Source organism: Pogona vitticeps, chromosome 1 (assembly GCF_051106095.1).
Source record: "Pogona vitticeps strain Pit_001003342236 chromosome 1, PviZW2.1, whole genome shotgun sequence".
Taxonomy (NCBI): domain Eukaryota; kingdom Metazoa; phylum Chordata; class Lepidosauria; order Squamata; family Agamidae; genus Pogona; species Pogona vitticeps.
In genome coordinates, this window is record NC_135783.1 from 111706249 (window position 1) to 111726030 (window position 19782).

The 19782-nt window shown below is 41.2% G+C and overlaps 1 protein-coding gene across 1 annotated transcript in view; it reads left to right on the forward strand.

Moving 5' to 3' along the window:
* LOC140707523 (uncharacterized) overlaps positions 1-19386 on the forward strand; it is a 165580-nt gene extending 146194 nt beyond the window's left edge. The window contains exon 4 of the mRNA XM_078385506.1: positions 15030-19386. Coding sequence (XP_078241632.1) covers positions 15030-15064 — 35 coding nt within the window. The 3' untranslated portion in view covers positions 15065-19386. The remainder of the gene's footprint in view (positions 1-15029) is intronic.
* Positions 19387-19782: the final 396 nt, after the last annotated feature.

Sequence of the window (19782 nt, forward strand, 5' to 3'; positions counted from 1 at the left end):
TCCGCGTGGGGCTTTCCCCTGGACTTCTGCCTCCTCCCCTTCCCAATGCCCCCATGGCTCTCCTGGGAAAATGAGGACCTTCCCAGCTCAAGGGGAGAAACCCAAAGCCCAGAAATTGCGCCAGTCCCACGTTTAGGCCACACTGTCTCCACCCCATGAAGAAGCTTCCTCTTGGGAAGCTTCCCATCTACAACTCCCCCATTTTGGATCCCACAGATTGCATGGATCAGCTCCCGTTCCTGCCCATGTCAGCAGGCCCTTTTCCTCACACCATTTCTCATCGTCATCCTCCTGCCACCTTCAAGCAACAGCCAGCCGCCAGCCGCATTTGTCCTCCTGCAAGGAATTCCCTTTTCCTTCAATATTAAAGTTTGCGGGAAAGGGTCACTACTTGCCTAGACTCCCTTTGTATAAGGACTGAGCGGCACCAAGGTGTCCCTTCCTTTATTTCTATCTGAAACCATTTTAAACTGTATCCCAGCCTCTGGAACTCCCTGCCAATGGAGGCCAGGCTGGCCCCATGCATTGCTCTCCTTCCACGACCAGGCAAAGACCTTTCTCTTCAGGCAAGCCTTCCCTCAGTAAACCAGCTACCCGTGTGTGATTTTTAGATAGCTTGCTATTCATTACTGTTTTGATTGGATTTTTAGTACTGCTGCGCCGCCGCCTCCCACCGCTGCGCAGCCACCGCACGGAGGGGGGGGTGATGATACCTTCCTCAATGGCTCAAGGGGGTGATTCTTTCAAAAAGGTTAAGAACCATTGATCTAGTTTAACTGTTTCTTGTTCCAACTGTTGTCCATCCAGCAAGCCCCACTCATGGAAAGAATTTAAACTTTTCTCTAATGATGTTATCTTGTGAAATTTTCCAGCATAGAAAACCTGGATATCTCCACAAATATTTTATATTGTTCTTTGCATATAAGGCAGCAATCAGCTTCATATTGTGTCTCCAAGCCACCATTTGATAACAAAGAGCAGAATGCACCTGCACCGACACAACCATGTAAAACAATTGTCCAGGCTTTTCTCCGAGTGCTTTCATAAATATTTCTTTTTTTATTGAAGTTTGTGAAATGGGCCACAATGCCTCTAGGTTCCTCTGCTTCCCCTCCCATGTTTCAGTCCAGCTTTATGCAATTTCTCCAAATCTTCTTTCTCTCAATCCAATCTTTGTGCCACCATATGAAACCGTTGCAATACTGAGTCTCTTAAGTTTTACTCTGTCTTCAGCTCCACCTTCCAGAAACCCACGTAATTTGACATTTTTTCCTCTGCCCTCTATCCTCCAAATCAATCAATTTTCAAAAATCAATTTCAGTAAACTTGTTTATTTATTTATTTATTTAGCCTTGGCCATTCTATCAATTTCTTCAATTTTTGTCTCCATTATTTTCATTTCCTCTTAAATTTCTGATAATGATTTATATCTCTCTGCTTTTCTTTCTGTCGCTGTTTTCTTTGTTGTCACAGTCATCTTTTGAAATTGCTGTAGTGTGTTTCTGCAGTGTTTCCTCCATTTCTGTTTTAACTTCCAATATATTTTTCTCCGTTATTTGCTGGGAATGCAACTTCTTCTTTTGCCATTGGTGTTAAAATCAAATGTGTTCAGTGCTCCAAATAGGAATAAACTGTATACTATTCATCAGTGGTTCAGTCCTTTCAAGTAATGACGGAGGGCTTTAGCAACAGTAATTGAAGAATTTTCATCTTATGTTTCCCAATTAAACTTGGTGCTTAGAACACCCATCACAAAAAACTTATTAAAAGGATATTTTGTCTTGGGCACCATCAGATTGCTATAAAATCCAGACAAGAAGATTTCGGAACAAGACAAGGGAAATCCAAGTGACAGCCAGCACCTCAGTTGTCATGTAATTATATGAAGAAAGGTGTGAAGAAAATTGCATTCTACAAGGATTAACTGCTCTATAGCAAAACCTGGAAACAAACAGCTAGTTTACAGGTCAAAGTCAAAGTAGATGAGACTATGGCAACCATTGTCTCTGACCTTCACGTTTAAAGCAGTGAGATTATATAACTCCCCAGTCTCCCTTCCAGAACTCAAGGCATTTTATAAACTAAATCCAAAAACATACAACTAAAAGGACAATCAATTACAATATTAAATAGTATCAGATAAATTAACAGATGAAAACAAATATACATGGACAATTTTGTGGCACCAGAACTATCCAGCCCATCCAAGTGAAACCAGGTGACCTTGAAATTGAAAACAAAAAGATATCTAATTCAGGGGAGGGAAATATTTTTCATTAAAACAAATGTGTTTCATTAAAACACACAAATACGGGGAAATGTTGGCAGCCTGGAGGGCAACATGTAACCTATGTGCTGCATGATTTCAACCCTTAAATTTCTCTAGGGCAGAGATGGTGAACCTACGACACGCGTGCCACAGCTGGCACACAGAGCCCTTTCTGCGGGCACGGGAGCCATAACTCGCCGAATCCCTACACCCCCCCGCAGCCAAATCTCAGGAGGTGGCTGCGGCTGCGGTGCTGGTGCTTCGACAGGCGGCGGGCCAGGATCCAGAGCAGATGGCACTGATGGCAGATCCGGAGTGGGGTCTTGAGGCACCTCCATGCCCAGGATTCCCCCTTCCGCTGCCACTTCTGATTCTCCCGCATGCTGGAGGTTTATTCCTCCCAGTTTGAGCACTCGGGCCCAAAAAGATTTGCCACCACTGCTCCAAGGTAATGTAATAATATCCCACTGCTATAAAATCTCTCCATACTTTGTTATCCTTGGCCCTTTTCTCCCAGGTTGATAACAAAAGGATCAGTGGGTTTGGATCAGTTCCTTTTTCCAAAGTCCTCCTCTGAATATCAACAACTCTTCCTTCCCTCTTAATTGGGAGATACATGTAAATGTACCAATTATAGCTACTTTTGTCACCATACGCACATGCACACGCACACACAAGCACTGTAGCAACTTTAAAACTAGTCAGTTTAAAACTTGTTTCAGTGGGAGCTTTCATGCCTTATAATCCAAAAAAGTTCATACTAAATGTTGGAATTCAACAACCTGCCTGTTATTCCTTAAAGAGGTTTGGATGGGAGAGACTTTGAGGTTAAATGTCAATCACAGTAGCAGCCAATTTCCCCCTGTCTATTTCAGGTTCCTTTCCACATTTTTCACTCAGTCAGGGTTCAGTGTCGGTTAGCAATGTTAGTGTTCCGTGAGTGTTAGAGTTTGACAGTTAATATGGAATCAGCAGTTAAGAATCTGAGTGAAGAGTTTATGTAACCAGTCAGTTAGTTAAATAATGAAATTAACCAGTTAAGATCCCATACTATGTAACAAATAAACGTGTTTTGATTTTTGTTCTAATATATATGGAGATTTGTGAGCAAAACAGAAACATTTTCAGTTCTTTCTCCACACCAGAGTCTTTATTGAGACTATATTACCAGTTGAGGTATATCTAACTAAAACTGCCCAAACAATAAGGGGTGGTATATTTGAGGGAGACTTGTAATTATAATGATCTGCTCTCTAGGTCCCTGTCTGCATTTTTATTTCTCCACTGCATAACTAGATGTTTTAAGCCAGCAATTTCCACACTTTGCCTATACTAAATTTGTTTTCGTTGCTGCTGGAGCAGACTAACAGAGCTACCCCTGTGGACAGAGTACTGTATAGCAGTAGCTATAGTAGCAGAAGGGGCTCTTGCTGTTAAGAATGGAAGACAATATGGCTTTTCAGGAGAGAAAGAGAGAGACAGATATGTATGCAGAAAGCTCCAGTTTGGTTCAGTCCCAGTGCTTGTGTGTGCTAGAAACAAACCAAAACAGAGTGATCCTACCTACACCCAAAAAAGAGTAGCCCTGAACAGCGACCTAGAAAGCTCCAGGTAGGAATACTCTGGGGATGGGATGCTTTGCTTTTTTTGTCTGATTGCTGGCAAAAGGAGTGAACAAGTCCATCCCCACAGCAGATATATCCCATCAGATAGTGATTTGCCCATGACAACAGAACTACAGAGAGTTCATCCACTCCCAGATCACCATCATCCTGCCCAGCACACAAGACTAGGTCCAATGTATGTCCCGAGTGGGGCCAAATACTATTTGGGACAAACTCGTTATTGTCATTGAGAACATGAAGTCTTGAGCTGCTCCTAATAAGGTGACCTTGGCATGGATGTTAATGCTTCAGTACCGCATGCACTGGAGACTCCAGCGTTACTTCTGAAAAGAACCGAGTCAGGTCAGAAAGGCTGACCGTTGAGCAGTGGGGTGGGCAGTGCACCAGCAGAATTCCACTTATGTCCCAGCCACCTACACTCAAACCCAGAAAATCATGGGACAAGGTACTTGGTGAGGGAGATAAGATTGCAACAGCAACTCCACCTCCCTGCCCCCCAGGTCTAGCCTGCTGCTGCACCCAGAGAACCCAGGTGGGCAGTGGCAGGACAGACGGACTCCCCCAGCGTCCTCCAACCAGGTCTCCCTCCGTCATACAGACCAGGCCAGCCTGCTCATCTAGGATCAAGTTGTGGATAACTGGTGTTTTCCTTTCACTGTATCTCTTTTTTTTGTTTTGTTTTGTTTTGCTTTGCTTTTGCCTTAGAAACCTTCTCTTGTAGGGTGACCAAATAAAAGTTAAAAGGTAAGGCGTTCTCTTGCCAACGTTCGAGAATTCCCACATTACCAAAATTCCAGGGTGGTGGTGAGGAGGCAGGCATTCATTGTCTTTGGCTTGGGTAGTGAATTCAGGGTACACATTTCGCACCAATTCTGATTTTAGTCTTGTTCTAACGTACTGCATTACAGGGATGTTGGCAAGTCTTTGCGTCTGAGTCCCAAGCCTATGTCCCTATTTAAAACAAGCGTTTTTTCCCTCAGAAAAATGGAAGGGGGTGGGCGGGTTCTGAGTCGCGAGAGGAGTCCGAGACATTAGGGGGAAAAACCTGAGTTGAGTCTGAGTTGTGTCAGTAGTACAACTTAAGTCCGACTTGAAAGCAAGTTCCGCAACTTGAGCCTCCATCCGTGCTCCATTGTTACACATCAGTATAGCAGTCTTTTCCAGGTTTATGCCATCCACAGATCAGAAATATCCGTGACCCTAGCTAAGGGCAAGAGCTCATGGGAGTCCAAATGGCACAATGTTATAGAAGGCTACCGTTTCTCACTCTCAGAAGAGCCAACACAGACCAAAAAAAAGGGGGGGGGAGAGAAAGGGGCAAAAAAGAGCAAATATGACTGCTAATTGGTTTGGGCCATACCCAGTTCAGATTATGCCAACAAAATATGAGAATAAATATGTGATAGAAATCCACTAATTCTGTGAATGCTGGGCACTTTGGAATTTGTATGTGGAAACAGCTACGGCACAGAGATGGGGTTTTATATTTCACCTGGCTTAAAATGTCTAAGCTCTAGAGATTTATTGTGTTTACATATGGAGGCAAGTTAGAGGTCTTAATGATTGTGGTTCGTAAGAGATGTGTTTTACCAAATTAATTCTGCTATTAATATACAATAGAGGTAGTGTGCAACGTTCTCCTTCCTTGTTTGCTCAGTTATATAATCCTTTGTTTCCTTAAAACCTGCACTTTAATCTGCTTTTTTAGCCTCTTTTTGGCCCATGGATAAAGGGCAATTATTCTTGCTTGCCATCTCAAGCATCCCTGCTAACCAAACAATCACATAACATAACATAACATAACCTATTGACGTAGGAAGTAGCAATGATTCAGCATTTGCCCAAAGCCTTGCAGTTTATAGAGAGAACACAAATACAGGCACCCTTTACACATCTTAAGGTAGCATATAGCAACCACTTTGCCAAGGGTCCTGCAGTCCTTTGCCACAGGGGACTGCCAAACAGCTGGGGCCATGTCCTACATTAGAAGCAGAGATTGGACATGCTTGGGGTTTGTTTTTCTCTTGTTCTGACTACAGCTTCCAGAATCCTACAACTAATATAGCCACCGGCCACAGAACTGTGGGATTTGCAGAGCTGTCATTCAACAAAGGAACATTTCCCACCTTCGCAGACATGTATTTGCTTTGGTTTATGAGATGAGGCAAACCTAGTGGGGTATCCATGCACTAAAGTGGAAGTCTACCCTCTTTCAGATGAAAGATGCCAAAAGAAGTACTCAGTTTCTTTGACCTGCTGAAGCTACGCCGGTTGGCCCCATCACTGTTTCCTCAGTACATTATACAACAACACGCCAAATTATTTTGGGACAAGTCTCTGTCACTCTTCTCCCCCTCCCCCCACTGCCAGAAACAATTCTACAGAAGATGGTCCAATGCTCATTTTAGATGTGGAAAAATAAGTGAAGGAGCATTTAAGGAACTCTGCCCGTTGACTCACCCGACTCTGAGGTGTGCTTCGTTCCCCCTTCCAGCAGCTGCAGTGGTTGCTACCCTTCCCACTAGGGTCGCCTTTCCATGTGACCTTTCCTATAGCATATGCAGTATGTTACAAACCTTGCACTACCGGTGGTGGTCGTTGCTCAGTGAGAAGGTTCTCACACAAACATTAAACATTTTCCTCCTCCGGACTGCTCACCCTGAGATTTATATTTTCACCTGGAAAGCTGGGGAAACATAACAATTCCATGATACTACAGCCAGCGGCCTGAAATTTGGCAACCCGTAGTGGCAACCAGAAGGTTCTGGAAAAGGACACAGCAAAGATCTGGCAAAGGAAGCACAGAAGATGGAATGGTCTGTTGCAATGAAAATAAGGTAAAGAAGTTGGAGGGAGGTGTTTGAGAGGGGAGGGGAGGAGCGGACAGAATTTATCATAAGGAGAGGCCAGGGTGTATGGCCAGGAGGTGGAAGGAAACGAGGAAGGCTGAAGCTCACATACTGAGCTGGAATTGCCAGGAAAATGTTTGGCTGCAGGCTCTTTATTTTCCTTAACTCTAAGCACTTCATAGCTTAAAGCTAAGAAAGGTAAAATCTGAACTGCAGCGGTGATACCGTATGCATGGCCTATAGAACTTCTTGATAGCTCAGTGGCTTAGGTCTCTGGCTGTGGAGCCAAAGGTTGGGAGTTCGATTCCCCACTGTGCCTCCTTGACAGGGGCTATCCTCCATGATGCATAGGGTCCTTTCCACCTCTACAGTTCCAAGATGATTCTGATTCTGATATTTACTTCCCACGATGGAACAGTGACAGTGAAGCAATTTCCAGGTCCAGAGCCCCTTCTCAACATACTAGTGGTTCTCATTGGCCACTGCTTAGTGGATGGGAATAACTGGCAATCAGGGGCTACCAGTTGTACTGCCGAAAGTTTGGAGGACTGTTCCTGTCCTGTTCTACTTCACACAAGGGCACAAAGGGGTTGGATAATGAACAGGGCCCTGGGATTGGCATGACAAACCTACACTTGGCAAACCAAGTGGGATCCAGTCTTCTGCCCACTGGGTATAGTTAAGCAAACACTTGAACCAGCAGCACCACATCATATGGTTCACTCCCCTCCATCAATCCATCCATCAAACATCATCTGGAGCAGTGGTGGAGATATAAATATCATGGCAGAGAAGAGAAACTTAACATGGCGACGTTCCAAGCATGAAACCTGCATTTGTCATCCAGTTATACCATATTGTTGGGGACTGCTGCAAATGTTCTTCTGTGCCTCCACAGGGCTTCACATGTTAGCTCTGTTTGCACTCTCCCTCTTTAAAATATGGCATATGGTAATGAATTCATACAGTCGGCTCCACATTAATTTGTTCTGCCCTCAAAGACTGAAGTTCTTCTACCACATACTCTGGATGTAAAATAAATTCCTGCCCTAAATTTTGATGTACTATTTGATGGTTTTATGCATCACAGAATCACCATTGTGGCTTATTATCTTCATAAGTTTGAGTTTAAGCAGAATGAAAAAGGAAGTGACCAGAAAAAGTTATATAAATGTTAATTCCTCCTCACATTTAACTTTACGAACCTGTCCCAGCAATGTGCAATATCCTTAAAAGATATGACTATGCTAAAGAGAACAATTTTAGTATTCTAGAAACAATAACCTGAATAGATTTTGGCTTCTCTGACTTGCCACTTATTTTTCCTCCTGCTATGAATATCATTACAGCCCAATGCAATGGGCCTGCTACAATCTTCTCTTCAAATACTAAACATTTTCTGAATAGGCCACCATTGAAAACAGAAATTCAACTGAAGTTGACAGAATGAAGTGTTTTGTCTCTTTACTACTTTGTGAACTATTGTGCTAATGAAGCACATATTCAATTAGGACATGCTTCTTTGGAAGCAATTGCCTTTGCAATTAATTGGACCTGCTACCAAATAAATGTTTAAGGGTGCTCGTTGCATTCATGTTTCCTCGAAGTAAAGACTGTGAATAAAAAATATTTGATCAAGACTTGGTCCAGAGAAACTTACTAAACAAGTATTAAACCCAATTGAAAGAATTAAGACATATTTCTCATGGATAAATTTTGCTCCTTACAAATGAGCATGATCTGTTTGAGATCAGGGTTCAAACCTAGCAGATATACCAAGATCAAACTCTTGTATTTAACAGATCAGGCAGCACATAATTTCTGAGTCCACTGCATGAATTTTGCAAATGATATAATTGTTGTGTGTTTTTCAGGCTCTTTGGCCGTGTTCTGAAGGTTGTTCTTCCTAACATTTTGCCAGTCTCTGTGGCCGGCATCTTGTCCTCTGAAGATGCCGGCCACAGAGACTGGCGAAACATTAGGAAGAACAACCTTCAGAACACGGCCAAAGAGCCCCAAAACCCACAACAATCATTAGATCCTGGCCGTGAAAGCCTTCATGGATATAATAATACATACAAAAATACGTATACTAAAGGAAAGTTGCACACCAGATGTGTATATCAGGGAAATCATGATAAATATTGCATCATTTTAAGAATATTCACTGCAATTTTTAATTTTTATTTTTTTTTATTTTTTTTATTTTTTATTTTTTTTGCTTGCTGTTCTTGCCCTGTGGCATTAGCTACCGAAGGAGAAGAGCCAGGAGACCTGCTCACCCTGTCACTGTGCAACACACATGCAATGGCATTGTTAGTGCTCAGCCAGCACTCCACAGTATGAATGTATGAGGAGGAGCCCTCTCAGACCAGAGCAATGATCACTTGCATTTTGTTTTCCACAAGATGGTCATAAACAGCATTTGAAGGGCGTTGCCTTCAGTTGTTCTTGTTCTCCTGCAGCTGATGTTAAAAGATATACTTCCCTCACATGGAAGAAAAAAAGAACCCTTCAAATGTCTGCCCAATGTATGTGGTTAGCATGAGCCTCAAACTCACAATCTTGGCCCTGTTAGGACCATTTTGTGACCTCCTGAGCTAACCTGGCTGAGGGACAATTGACAAAACGTTGGCGGGAATGAAAGAATTCCTATAGGAGAGGTCATAGTACAGGGATGAATGCAGAACAAATGATTTTTCTGCCAAAGGTCCCAGACTCAGCCTCCACCATCCCCAGATAAGGTTGAAAAAAGCCCCGCCTGAGACCCTAGAGAGCTCCTGGTGCCAGCCAGTGTTGGTTAGATTGGGCAAAATGGACCAAGGGTCCCAGTCAGCATAAGAAAGATTCCTATGTTCTTCTGTTTCTAATAAATCTATGCTAGAGGTAAGGCTGAGTGGGTGAGGCTTGCCCAGAGGAACTGGCCAGTTAGCTTCAGTGGTTTGAATCTGGGACTTCCACATCTAACCTCAACACCTTAACCATGAGACCATAACACACAACCCAAATGCCATGCAGCTTTCTGAAGGCACCCACAATGATGTGTTTCATTCAAAGGACATGCAGTGAGAGTTAGTGCTCACCTTTAATGATGGGGGTATCAGGGGAGAGTAGATACACTAGCTGATTGTCTGTTTCTTTCTGGTATCCAAAGGGTTTTTGATTACAGTACTGGCATTTCTATTCTGGGAGGCATAGGCAAGGATAAGTGCTTGCCAGTATTTCATTTCACAAACTCTGTTTTGATCTCTGAAAATCCGCTAGATTGTGTAAATGGGGAAAACAGACTTAAAAATAAAATTCTTTGTTTTGCAGATGGATTTTTGTTTGTGGGCCTAGCAAACGGAAATTTTGCCAAAAACTCAAATACTTTTGAAGATTGTTGGCCATGTAGGAGGAAAAATCGAACATGCCACACTACTGTAATATTACCCTGAGGTGCAGAGCTTCCCTTTCAGTGTTTTAGAAGGATCAGGAAAGACCTGAGTTCTCTGGCCTGAATTGTGCCAGTGTTTATGCCTCAGGGCAACATTAAGGAAGGAATGATCATTAATTGGTCATTTAAATGTTGCCTATAATGTTATTTAGGAAAGAAAAGAATGTACAGGCTACCTTGGCAAGACAGCTGTGTGTTGACTGTAAAGTCATTATTATTTCAAGGGACTTAAGAGACCTTTAAATATGATTCCGCTTTTTGTTGGACACATTAGCAGCTCCAGCTTAATAGTTCCAGGGAAAGTCACAGTGTTGGGGCCCCAGATGAACAGATGTTTCAGAGAACGCCAAAATGGGGTTTACGTTCATGACGATGCTGAGCCATAGTGTCAACACTGGAAAGTTATTGATAAAAGAAACACAGGCTTCTGATGGAGACCAATCACAAGAGAGCAACTGAGCTGATGTGAAGCATTCCAGTAACCACCTACCAAATTTTTGTTACACTGTTGGTCTTTTCCCTATTCCGCCATCTGGGTGCTCTGAGGACTGCTGAGTCCTTCCAAGAAACGTATTGGCTGAAATCCAGTAATAAATCACAATTGCAATAGGCCCTCGTTGAATCAATGGAATTTATACAGGAGACGACTCACCTAATCTGCCTCTGATTCAGTGGGCCTATCTTGGTTGCACTTAGTACCGCAGTTTAGGCGTTAAGGTCCATGTTCTATCAGTGAGAGCAGTATATTATGTACAGATGTGAAAATGGGTGGCTTTCTGAGCTGTAACACTTTTGCTTTGGAAAGCCATCCCAAGGAGGTTTGATTGGCACCAACCTTGGTTTCACTTTGGCACCATCTCAAAACTTGTTTGGGTTTAAGGATCCTGGCCAGAGTAAATTGTGGTGTTCTTCATAATCCGTATGCTTTAAATGGTTCTAAACTGCTTACATTGTTTTATTTGTTCCAAATAATTTTACTGTACATTCTTTTAAATAATTTGATATGTCTTAGTTGAAGTTGTTTTAAAGTGTTCTTGTTGTACTCCACGCAGAAGTCTTGTAATATGGGGTTGTGTGTAAGTATTGTAAACAAATAAATAGCTGCCTAGAAAGCCACTTTGACATGGTGACATCAGGGGATGTATGTGAACACTGCCGCTATCACCCAAATTTACCTCACCTGATTGAGCTGGAAAACCCCAAAGTACATAATTGCCTTTCCTTACGTCTATTACAAAGAAATATCACATGTGTGGAAGGAGCTAGAACAACTATGCTGAAAAAGGCCTCAAGTGGGCAGATACAGTTTCAGAATGAATGGGCCTTATTAAGAGTGACAGTTGCAGACACTAAGCCAGATAGGATTCAGCTTGGAAAGGTTCCTCTTTTGGATTACAGGTGTAACCAGGTGTAAGTCCTTGAAACCTCAGCCAGTGTGGCCAATGCCAGGATGACTGGGGATTCTGGGAATCGAAGTCCAAAAGGGAAGCTTTTATAAGGTCTGTAAATGGAGTATCCAATCAACAGGGCCTTTCAGGGAGAAAAAGGAGACATTGCTCTCCCTCCTACCCTGTTTCCCCCAAAATAAGACCTAACCTGAAAATAAGCCCTCGTATGATTTTTCAGCATGCTCGTAATATAAGCCCTAACTCCAAAATAAGCTCATTAAGTGAAACTCCGCCCTCCACCATTGTGCAGCAACCAGAAGCGGATGACATGACTGTATTTGAATAAATGTAGATTGTTGTACATGAAAAAAATTAAAACATCCCCTGAAAATAAGCCCTAATGCAAAAATTAATATAAGACTCTCACATTCCTGCCTGTCCCTTGGTTGTTTCACCAAGCAAAGAGCACAAGATACATGTCATGTCGCTGCCACCAGCTGATTACATCAACATTATGTATTATTAATAATAGAGGTCCAGGCAATGTGTCATTTTAAATAGAACCAAACAGAAGTTGTTTATTGTTACAGGTGATGAAGGTAAAATCAATGTATTTAACTCTTAACAAAACATCCTACTTCATCCACTCTCAACCACCAACCCCCTCTCTCTCCACCTAAACTCCAAAACCACCAATCTTCATATCTAAAACTCTCAATCTCCAATATCTAATCTCTAATCTAACTCTCTCCTCCCCCTGCAAAGACTCTTATATCTCATGATTCCACCTTTCACGCACTCCCATTGTTCCCTGCAGATAGCACATTAATATTCATGACCTGGGCAGACACCACAAAGATCCTGTCTTATTTTTGGGGAAACACGGTACTAAATCAATGAGGTTCAAGGTATTTAATAAGTTTTTTATACAGGCAACTGATATATTTTTCTTTTAATCTGAATAAAGCCGGATCCTGAAGTTACTATACATGGTGGGGGAAAAGTCCCCCTGAAAGCAATGCATGTTTCCTCTAAGTAGACATACATAGATTTGCATTGAAAAATAGTTTGAAATGTTAGTCAAGGCATGATGTTTCTTTCCCATGCCATTTCTTACAAGGCTATGTTTATGCCAAGAATATCTTTGTTCTGAAATCCCAGGATATTTAAAAACAAAAACAATAATTCTGAGGGTTTAAGAAACCCTATTATCCAAGAACTGGCTGTATGTATATATATTTGTCCTCTTTTATTCATATATTTTGATCCCATATATTTTCTTCTGGTATGGCTTTAATTTTTTTTTTTTAAATCATGAAGGGATGAGACTCTTCCAATTTAAATTTAAAAAAAAAACCTCCGATGAAAGGGACGTATCTCAGACAGCACTTATTTACTGACCTGGATTCTATATGTGAAAGGCTAGCAATTTTAGGTCAGGCCACTGTCTAGCCAACATCACAAGCGGCATGCCTTAGCCTCTGGCACCATCCGGGCAAGGAAGGCAGAGAAAGATTGAATGGCCAGAAAGCCTGACCTCTAGAGCTGCCCTGTAATTCTGCCTGGCAACGCCAGAGTTTTTCATCTGATTCTGCCCAGAGGAAAATTTAGTAGCAGCATTTCAAAGCCCATGTAAGCCATGTTCCAAGAAAGAATTAGCTAGCTTAAGCCTATTGATTTTAGCACATCTAATCCTCTTTTAGATTGTGGACTCTTGTCTTGAAATGTGGAACTAGGGCTCTGCTTCTGATTCTGAGCCACTGAGTAGGGTTGCTGATGAGGCAAGTTATAGGGAAGCGGTTTTCCTCTGATGTCACAGCTCTCGGGACTTACCGTATATAGCAAGACGTTGTGAGTGACATTAGCTCGCCTCAGAGGGCATAATCCCGTTCTTTCCCCTCATAGCTGGCTTTTTGACAGGTGAGCACCTCACATGCAATAATAATAATAATAATAAAATAAACCTTTCCCTTCTTTTGTGCTGCTCACCCTGAAATTTGTCCCCTTTACTTGGAGGGCTGGAAAAGCACAGCAACCCCCTGAGATTTCTGATGGCGCCCTGAGACTCTAAATGGGAAGGAAGGCTGTGCCATTTTGTTCTTTGCTTCAGGCAGTCAAACATCTCAGGGAAGTACTGCACATTAGTCAGAATAAGCTAGATCAGTGGGGCCAGGAAATTGAATAAATAAATAAATAAACTGATGAGTGGCTGAAGCCTCTTTTCTCAGCCTGGTGGACTCCATTATCCATGTCATCACGCCTTGTGCGGTCCGAAAGCAGCTCAAGAGAGTCAGGCTGGATGTTGCTTTCAGAGTTGCTTTCAGAGTTTGGCAACTTTCTACTCCCATCTTAAGGGTCTTAGTTGGAACACTGAATCACAGCACTTTCTGTACATTCAGATTATTTGAGATTCAGATGCAAATGCAGATAGGGTGACCTTTTTCTGCCGTTTTAATAGGGAATAACATTTCCTTGACACAGACTGCTTATAAATGAATGCAGCTAAGATCAGGAAGTGATGAGTTACTTGAAAGATTGTTCTTCACATTTAGTAAGCACATAGCTGAGAACAAAATGCCCAGGACAAAAGAAATATTCTCTATTTCCTCATTTAAGTTGTAAGGCCTAAATCCATTTGGCAAACCCAACTGGAGTTGACCCATTGAATCAACTGCTGAATGGTGAGTCAACATTTATGGGAATCTAATTGATTCACTGGGTCTAGTCCAGTTAGGACTGGAATTTCGCCTAGGCTCTTTACTGAAACCAGGTTAACTGAACCTGATGGATGATTTTTGCTCAGAGAGTTCAGCCATGAAAAAGCTGTTCCCCATGTAGCTAAAAAGCACTTTCGAAGCAGGCCCAGGGTCTTTCATATACTACAGTTAGAGAATGAGTAGAGGACTGTTTATGATTTCTGTTTGGCCCTTATGGCAGTACAGTTGCCAGAATTGCATATAGGAATAACGTTGTGGCTGTTTTTATTTGTATCTTGTTTTTGCCTGGTTTTGCCTATTCCTGTTAGTCTTGTTGATAGCCAGTTTGAATCTCAGTCTGGAAGAAATAAATCAAATAAGTAAAAACAAATTCATCAGTTTGAAGACACTAGAATGGGGAAGGCTCTTCCGGATGGACCTTGAGTCTGATGCAGGAAGGTAGTGATAATATACTTACCTCCTTAAATATGGTTTTACAGCTTCTGAACTCAATATACAGTATTGGGTTCTCCATTTCATTTCAGACAATATGAATTCAACACTGTTCAGGCTTTCTTCATCATATAATGAAACCCATGCAGTGCAGAAGCACAGACAAACACACTACTTCCAGGTGCTCGAGTCCTCCTTTGCCATTTTTCTCACGCTTCACGAGTAGTAGAAGGTGGCTTTCTGAAGAACCTTTTCTGCCTATTGAGGTTGTTCCTGTGATTTACAACTCCAGTTTCCCTTTTGTTTCATGCAGGTGAAGAACAAAGATTGTCTGCAGCTCCCAGGTGATGGCCACTTCCTTTGTTTCCCTGTAATGGATCCTGCAAATACAAACATCCCATGCAAAATATTTTCTTCCCTCAAAAGGAAAAAAGACATGCACAGAACAGTAAGGCCCGCGTAGATGTCTTCCTGTCTTGACAGAGCAATTATATCTGTAACAGTAATGTAAATCTGAGCTCAGTGACATGGAACATATAACTGCATTGCCAATGTCATTTCTTACGTATTTTTCATATGTGTTATCGTTTTAACTACTTTGTACATTGTTCTGCTTGTCCTCAGACAGGTGAATAGCATATAAATGAAAATGAACAATCCCTTCTTCCTCCCTCCCACCCACTTCCCTCCATCCTCAACATTTATTAAGCTCCATGAAATTTCCAAGATTGGATAGGACTTAGAGATATTTAATGCAAAAACTAGCAGTCAGAGCACAATCCAAACTGTCAAGATGACTGAGGGGTAATTGAGTCAATAGTAGGCTGGTAGAAGCTGCCTTGAATCCAAACCCCTCCCAATCTTCTGAGTGTCCAGAGTGAATGAGAACTACTTGGGCCTAACTTTGTGCCAGTACTCTGGCTTGTCCCTAGGTTAGAAAAGGTTAGGACATGGCCTAACTCAGTTGTTCCCTCACTGTGCCCCTCTCTTCCGTCAGAGCAGTTCTGCCAGCAGAACGGTAATTCTCCCAACAAAATAGATTTGTGCTATGTTCTAACTCTGTACAGATCTTACTTCTTTGAGCTGGGCTTGGACTCTCAGTCATTCTTTATTTTCAGGTAATAAGTAGAATTTTTAATAATATTTTAATGTGGATGTGTTCACCAAAATCCCCCCATATTTCAGAGTACAATGTGAACATTACTTATTGTTCTCAAGTTTTGTTAGTTTGAGAAGAATTAACTAAAATCTTCAGGTGTCTTCATTTTCACAATGGAAATAATTTGAGATTTAAAATAAATTCATATGTGATAGATACTAAATCTAAATGTTTCATTCATCTAGGCTCAGGGTTTTAAACATCCTGTACCATGTGATGGCTGAATTACGGCTGCCATCTTTCTTTTGGAGAGATTCCTCACCTTGAACACCTATATGGGTCAGAAGGTGGAACATGGTTTCTTGCATGCTGGGCACACATCTCAAACCACTTGTGCTTGAACTGTGTGAATGAAGCAGAATTTAGTTTGTTTATTTGGTGGGGGGATAAAATTTACAGATGTCTTAATATTTGGGATGGAAAGAGCTTAAAAGTTTTTTTAAAAAATTAAAATGTTGGAGAAAGGGAAACTGAAGGTTTGATTTCCCATTCTGTATGGCAAAGCATGACCACAGTTACCATTTTATTTTATTTTGGGTGGCAGAGAACTGCTGCTTCATCTCTCTTTACAAACAGGAATCATTATGCAGGGTCATTCAAGTTCACCAATGGTGTCAAAGAATCTCAGGAATGTTGTACACTTTGCTTCTCTGGGAGTTGATGGAGTTGAAAGTTGCCAGTTTGTGTTCTCTTTAGTCTCTAAAATGATATATACAAACAACCCTCTTGCGCTAAATACTTTGCTGTGTAATGAAGGAAATAAAAGCACATTCATTCTATGCCTTCAGCATATAAATCACAGGCATTCAAAGTGGGCTTGGTCTTCCATATCATAGGGGAACAAAAATGTTTATTGAAGGTGGAATGCTCCAGACCTAAACACTGGGTAACAGCAGCAAATTCCTGAATAGCAATTGCTGTTTAATTATACAATAATTGTGGTCTTTTCTGCTTCCCTTATAGCCTAAACACTTCTGTGTTTCACTGCTATGCAGGTTGTTTTGGTATTTACCAGAAGTTTGGATATTTTTAGACGTTTTATTTTGGGGCATTGTTGTTGGTGGACTAGATTAGACATCTTGGATGTGACTGATCTTGACATTATTTCAGACTTTGAAAGGTCTCAGTGTCTAAACAATGGGAGTGCATAATGTAACTTAGATTTTCATTTTGCATGAGAGCTTACTTGAAATGTGTCATTGGACATAAGGTTTTAAATTTGGTGAAATACTCTACTCAACTGTAATGACTGGTTTGCACTGTTTTTGGGATGTCGTGGTGTGGTTGAGGTTTAAGGAGGAATAATAAAAAATAGAAATACTATTTTTTTCTCCCACAAACTCATGAAATCTTCCTTGCCAGTTCTATATACTATGTTTCCCCGAAAATAAAACAGGGTCTTATATTAATTTTTGCTCCCAAAAATGCATTAGGGTTTGTTTTCGGGGAATGTTTAATTTTTTCCATGTACAATATTCTACATTTATTCAAATACAGTCATGTCATCATCTTCTGGTTGCTGCACAGTGGTGGAGGGTGGAGTTTCACTTGACTGGGGCTTATTTTGGGGGGTAGGGCTTATATTACGAGCATCCTGAAAAATCATATTAGGGCTTATTTTCAGGTTAGGTCTTATTTTGGGGGGAAACAGGGTAGTAGGGATGGGTGGAAATTCCATGTTTTTGATACGAATATACCTACATTTGCAAACATCTTCCTATTTAAGATAGAAAGAACCTGAGATTTAAGGATTTAAGAATGAATGTGAAGAAACCAATGCTCATAGATCTGTCCATCTAGCCCTGTTCTTTGTTTAATTCTTAAATATCTGGACTTGAGTCCTTGTGTGTTCAGCCAAATTAGTGATAAATTAGAAGCTGAAATGCTATTCATAGTGTAAACCCAAATGTAACTTTCTTTCTATTCCTCTCTGGCAAAGAAATTGCCCCTGCTGTGATTCTTAGGGCCATGCATGTACACACATTTGACTTGTACTTGCACACGAGCATGCCCCTCCCAAGAATCATGGCAGGAGTACTTTGTTTAAGAGGGAGGAGTGGATGGAAAGTAATATTTGAGCTTATGCCACAAACAGGATTTCAACCAAAGTCACCATCTCTGTTTTCTAAGGGCCCTTATTTACTGCTACAGGTCTTGGATCTGAGAATGGACATCATCTCTCTCTTTTTTTTTCATTCATTGCTTTGAAATGGGTAGGGATAGGAATTTCTGGAAAGTGGGACTATTAAAATGTCCTTTAACTTTCTCTAATCTTGAAAACTCCCAGTATAACCTGGGTGACATACACTTCCTGAATTCAGCCATTCTCCACTTTTTTTTGTCACTTCATTTGGCCCTCTCAGAACCCTGTAATCCAGCTGCCTTCAAAATCCCATAATGTCCTGAGGGTCATGCACCCCCCTTTTTTGTTGTTATTGTTGTTTGCATGATTTAATTCTCTAAATTTACCAAACCAACATGCAGCTGACTACTGAGGGAATCCCTCAGATGCACAAAGAACCACAACATTCTTTTCAGATCATCTCTTTTCCTTCCAGATTGAGAATGACAAGACCACCCAGGTTTGATATTAGAGGGAATGGAATTAAGATAATTAGTAGTAAATTAAAAATCTACTTTGTCATAATGATGATGAATGAGAAAAGTATATTAACGTGAAGGTTTGTGTGATATCAGATATAGCTTCATAGTTCTTTGAACTAAAACATTATAGTTGGAGAAAAGCAGTTATGAACATAAGCACTCAATAAAAATTCCTATAGTTTCATCAGTGGAATATTTGCTTCCAGAGAACAAGGCAATGATTGAACTTTCCAAGCCATTCAGTTCTTTGAGGTACAAATTAATTACTTCCAGTCTATGCTGTCTCCAAACCTCCTTTTTGTTGATAACATTTTATTCTGTGTGTGTTCTCCCTTGGGGATTATTTGGAAAATCAGCCTTATATTCAGAGTGTTTTTCAGTGATTATTCCACTCTTGTAATAAAGCTTTCTCAAAGTCCCAGTCTTATCTTTACTTTTAAATGGTGAGATTTCCTTATCAAACATGTTCTGTTTCTTTGGCAGTAGCTGGCCAAGTACAAACTTTGAATATGTTTATTCTTGAGACAATCTTCAAATAGGAGAACTTCCAGTGCGAGGGTGTTTGTGATTCAGCCTAACTGCCCATTATATTCTTGAATATCAGTATGAAATGGCAGGCTTGAAAGGCCAACATTTCCAAATTAAATTTTACACAAAGAGCAGGTGGAGTGGTCCCAAGACATGTTGCTGCCCCAGGCAAAGGGCAGAACGGTGCCTCATCCCTTCCATATACAGAAAACCAGCTGGACTGGCAGCTGAAACGTACTCCAGTATTGGGAAAGGAATATCATTCCCTGCCGTGCTTAAGAACAATAGGCTGATTTAGAGGTGCAGAACGGACCAAGGCGCATAGCTTTGCTATCTTCAAGAGGGAAGTGGAGGCATTTGAAACCCCTACTGTCTGGCCCACCCATATCTGTGTTGTTACCAAGGACAGAACCTTACCTTGTTGTGATAGTGCCGAGACTTGCCAACTAAGGTTTGATAAGCTCGTACTACTGCTCCTGCCCAGCCTCCTTAACTGTTTCCTTTTAACATTTTCATTATTTACTTATTCATTTAAAATATTTTTACCCTGCCTTCCTCCTTAAAAGGATGCTAGAGCAATTAAAAAAAAACAATGTTTGAAAGCTAGAAACAGTAAGTGTAAAAATGCTTTAAAAATAATTAAACAAGTTTTATATTGAAAACAGTGAATAAAATCAGTACATTTAAAAACAACAGAGCACAACAATGCATTTTTAAAAAACTCTCTCAAGCCACCAGTCACTAAAGGAGTTGCTCCTAGGACCCCCACCGGACC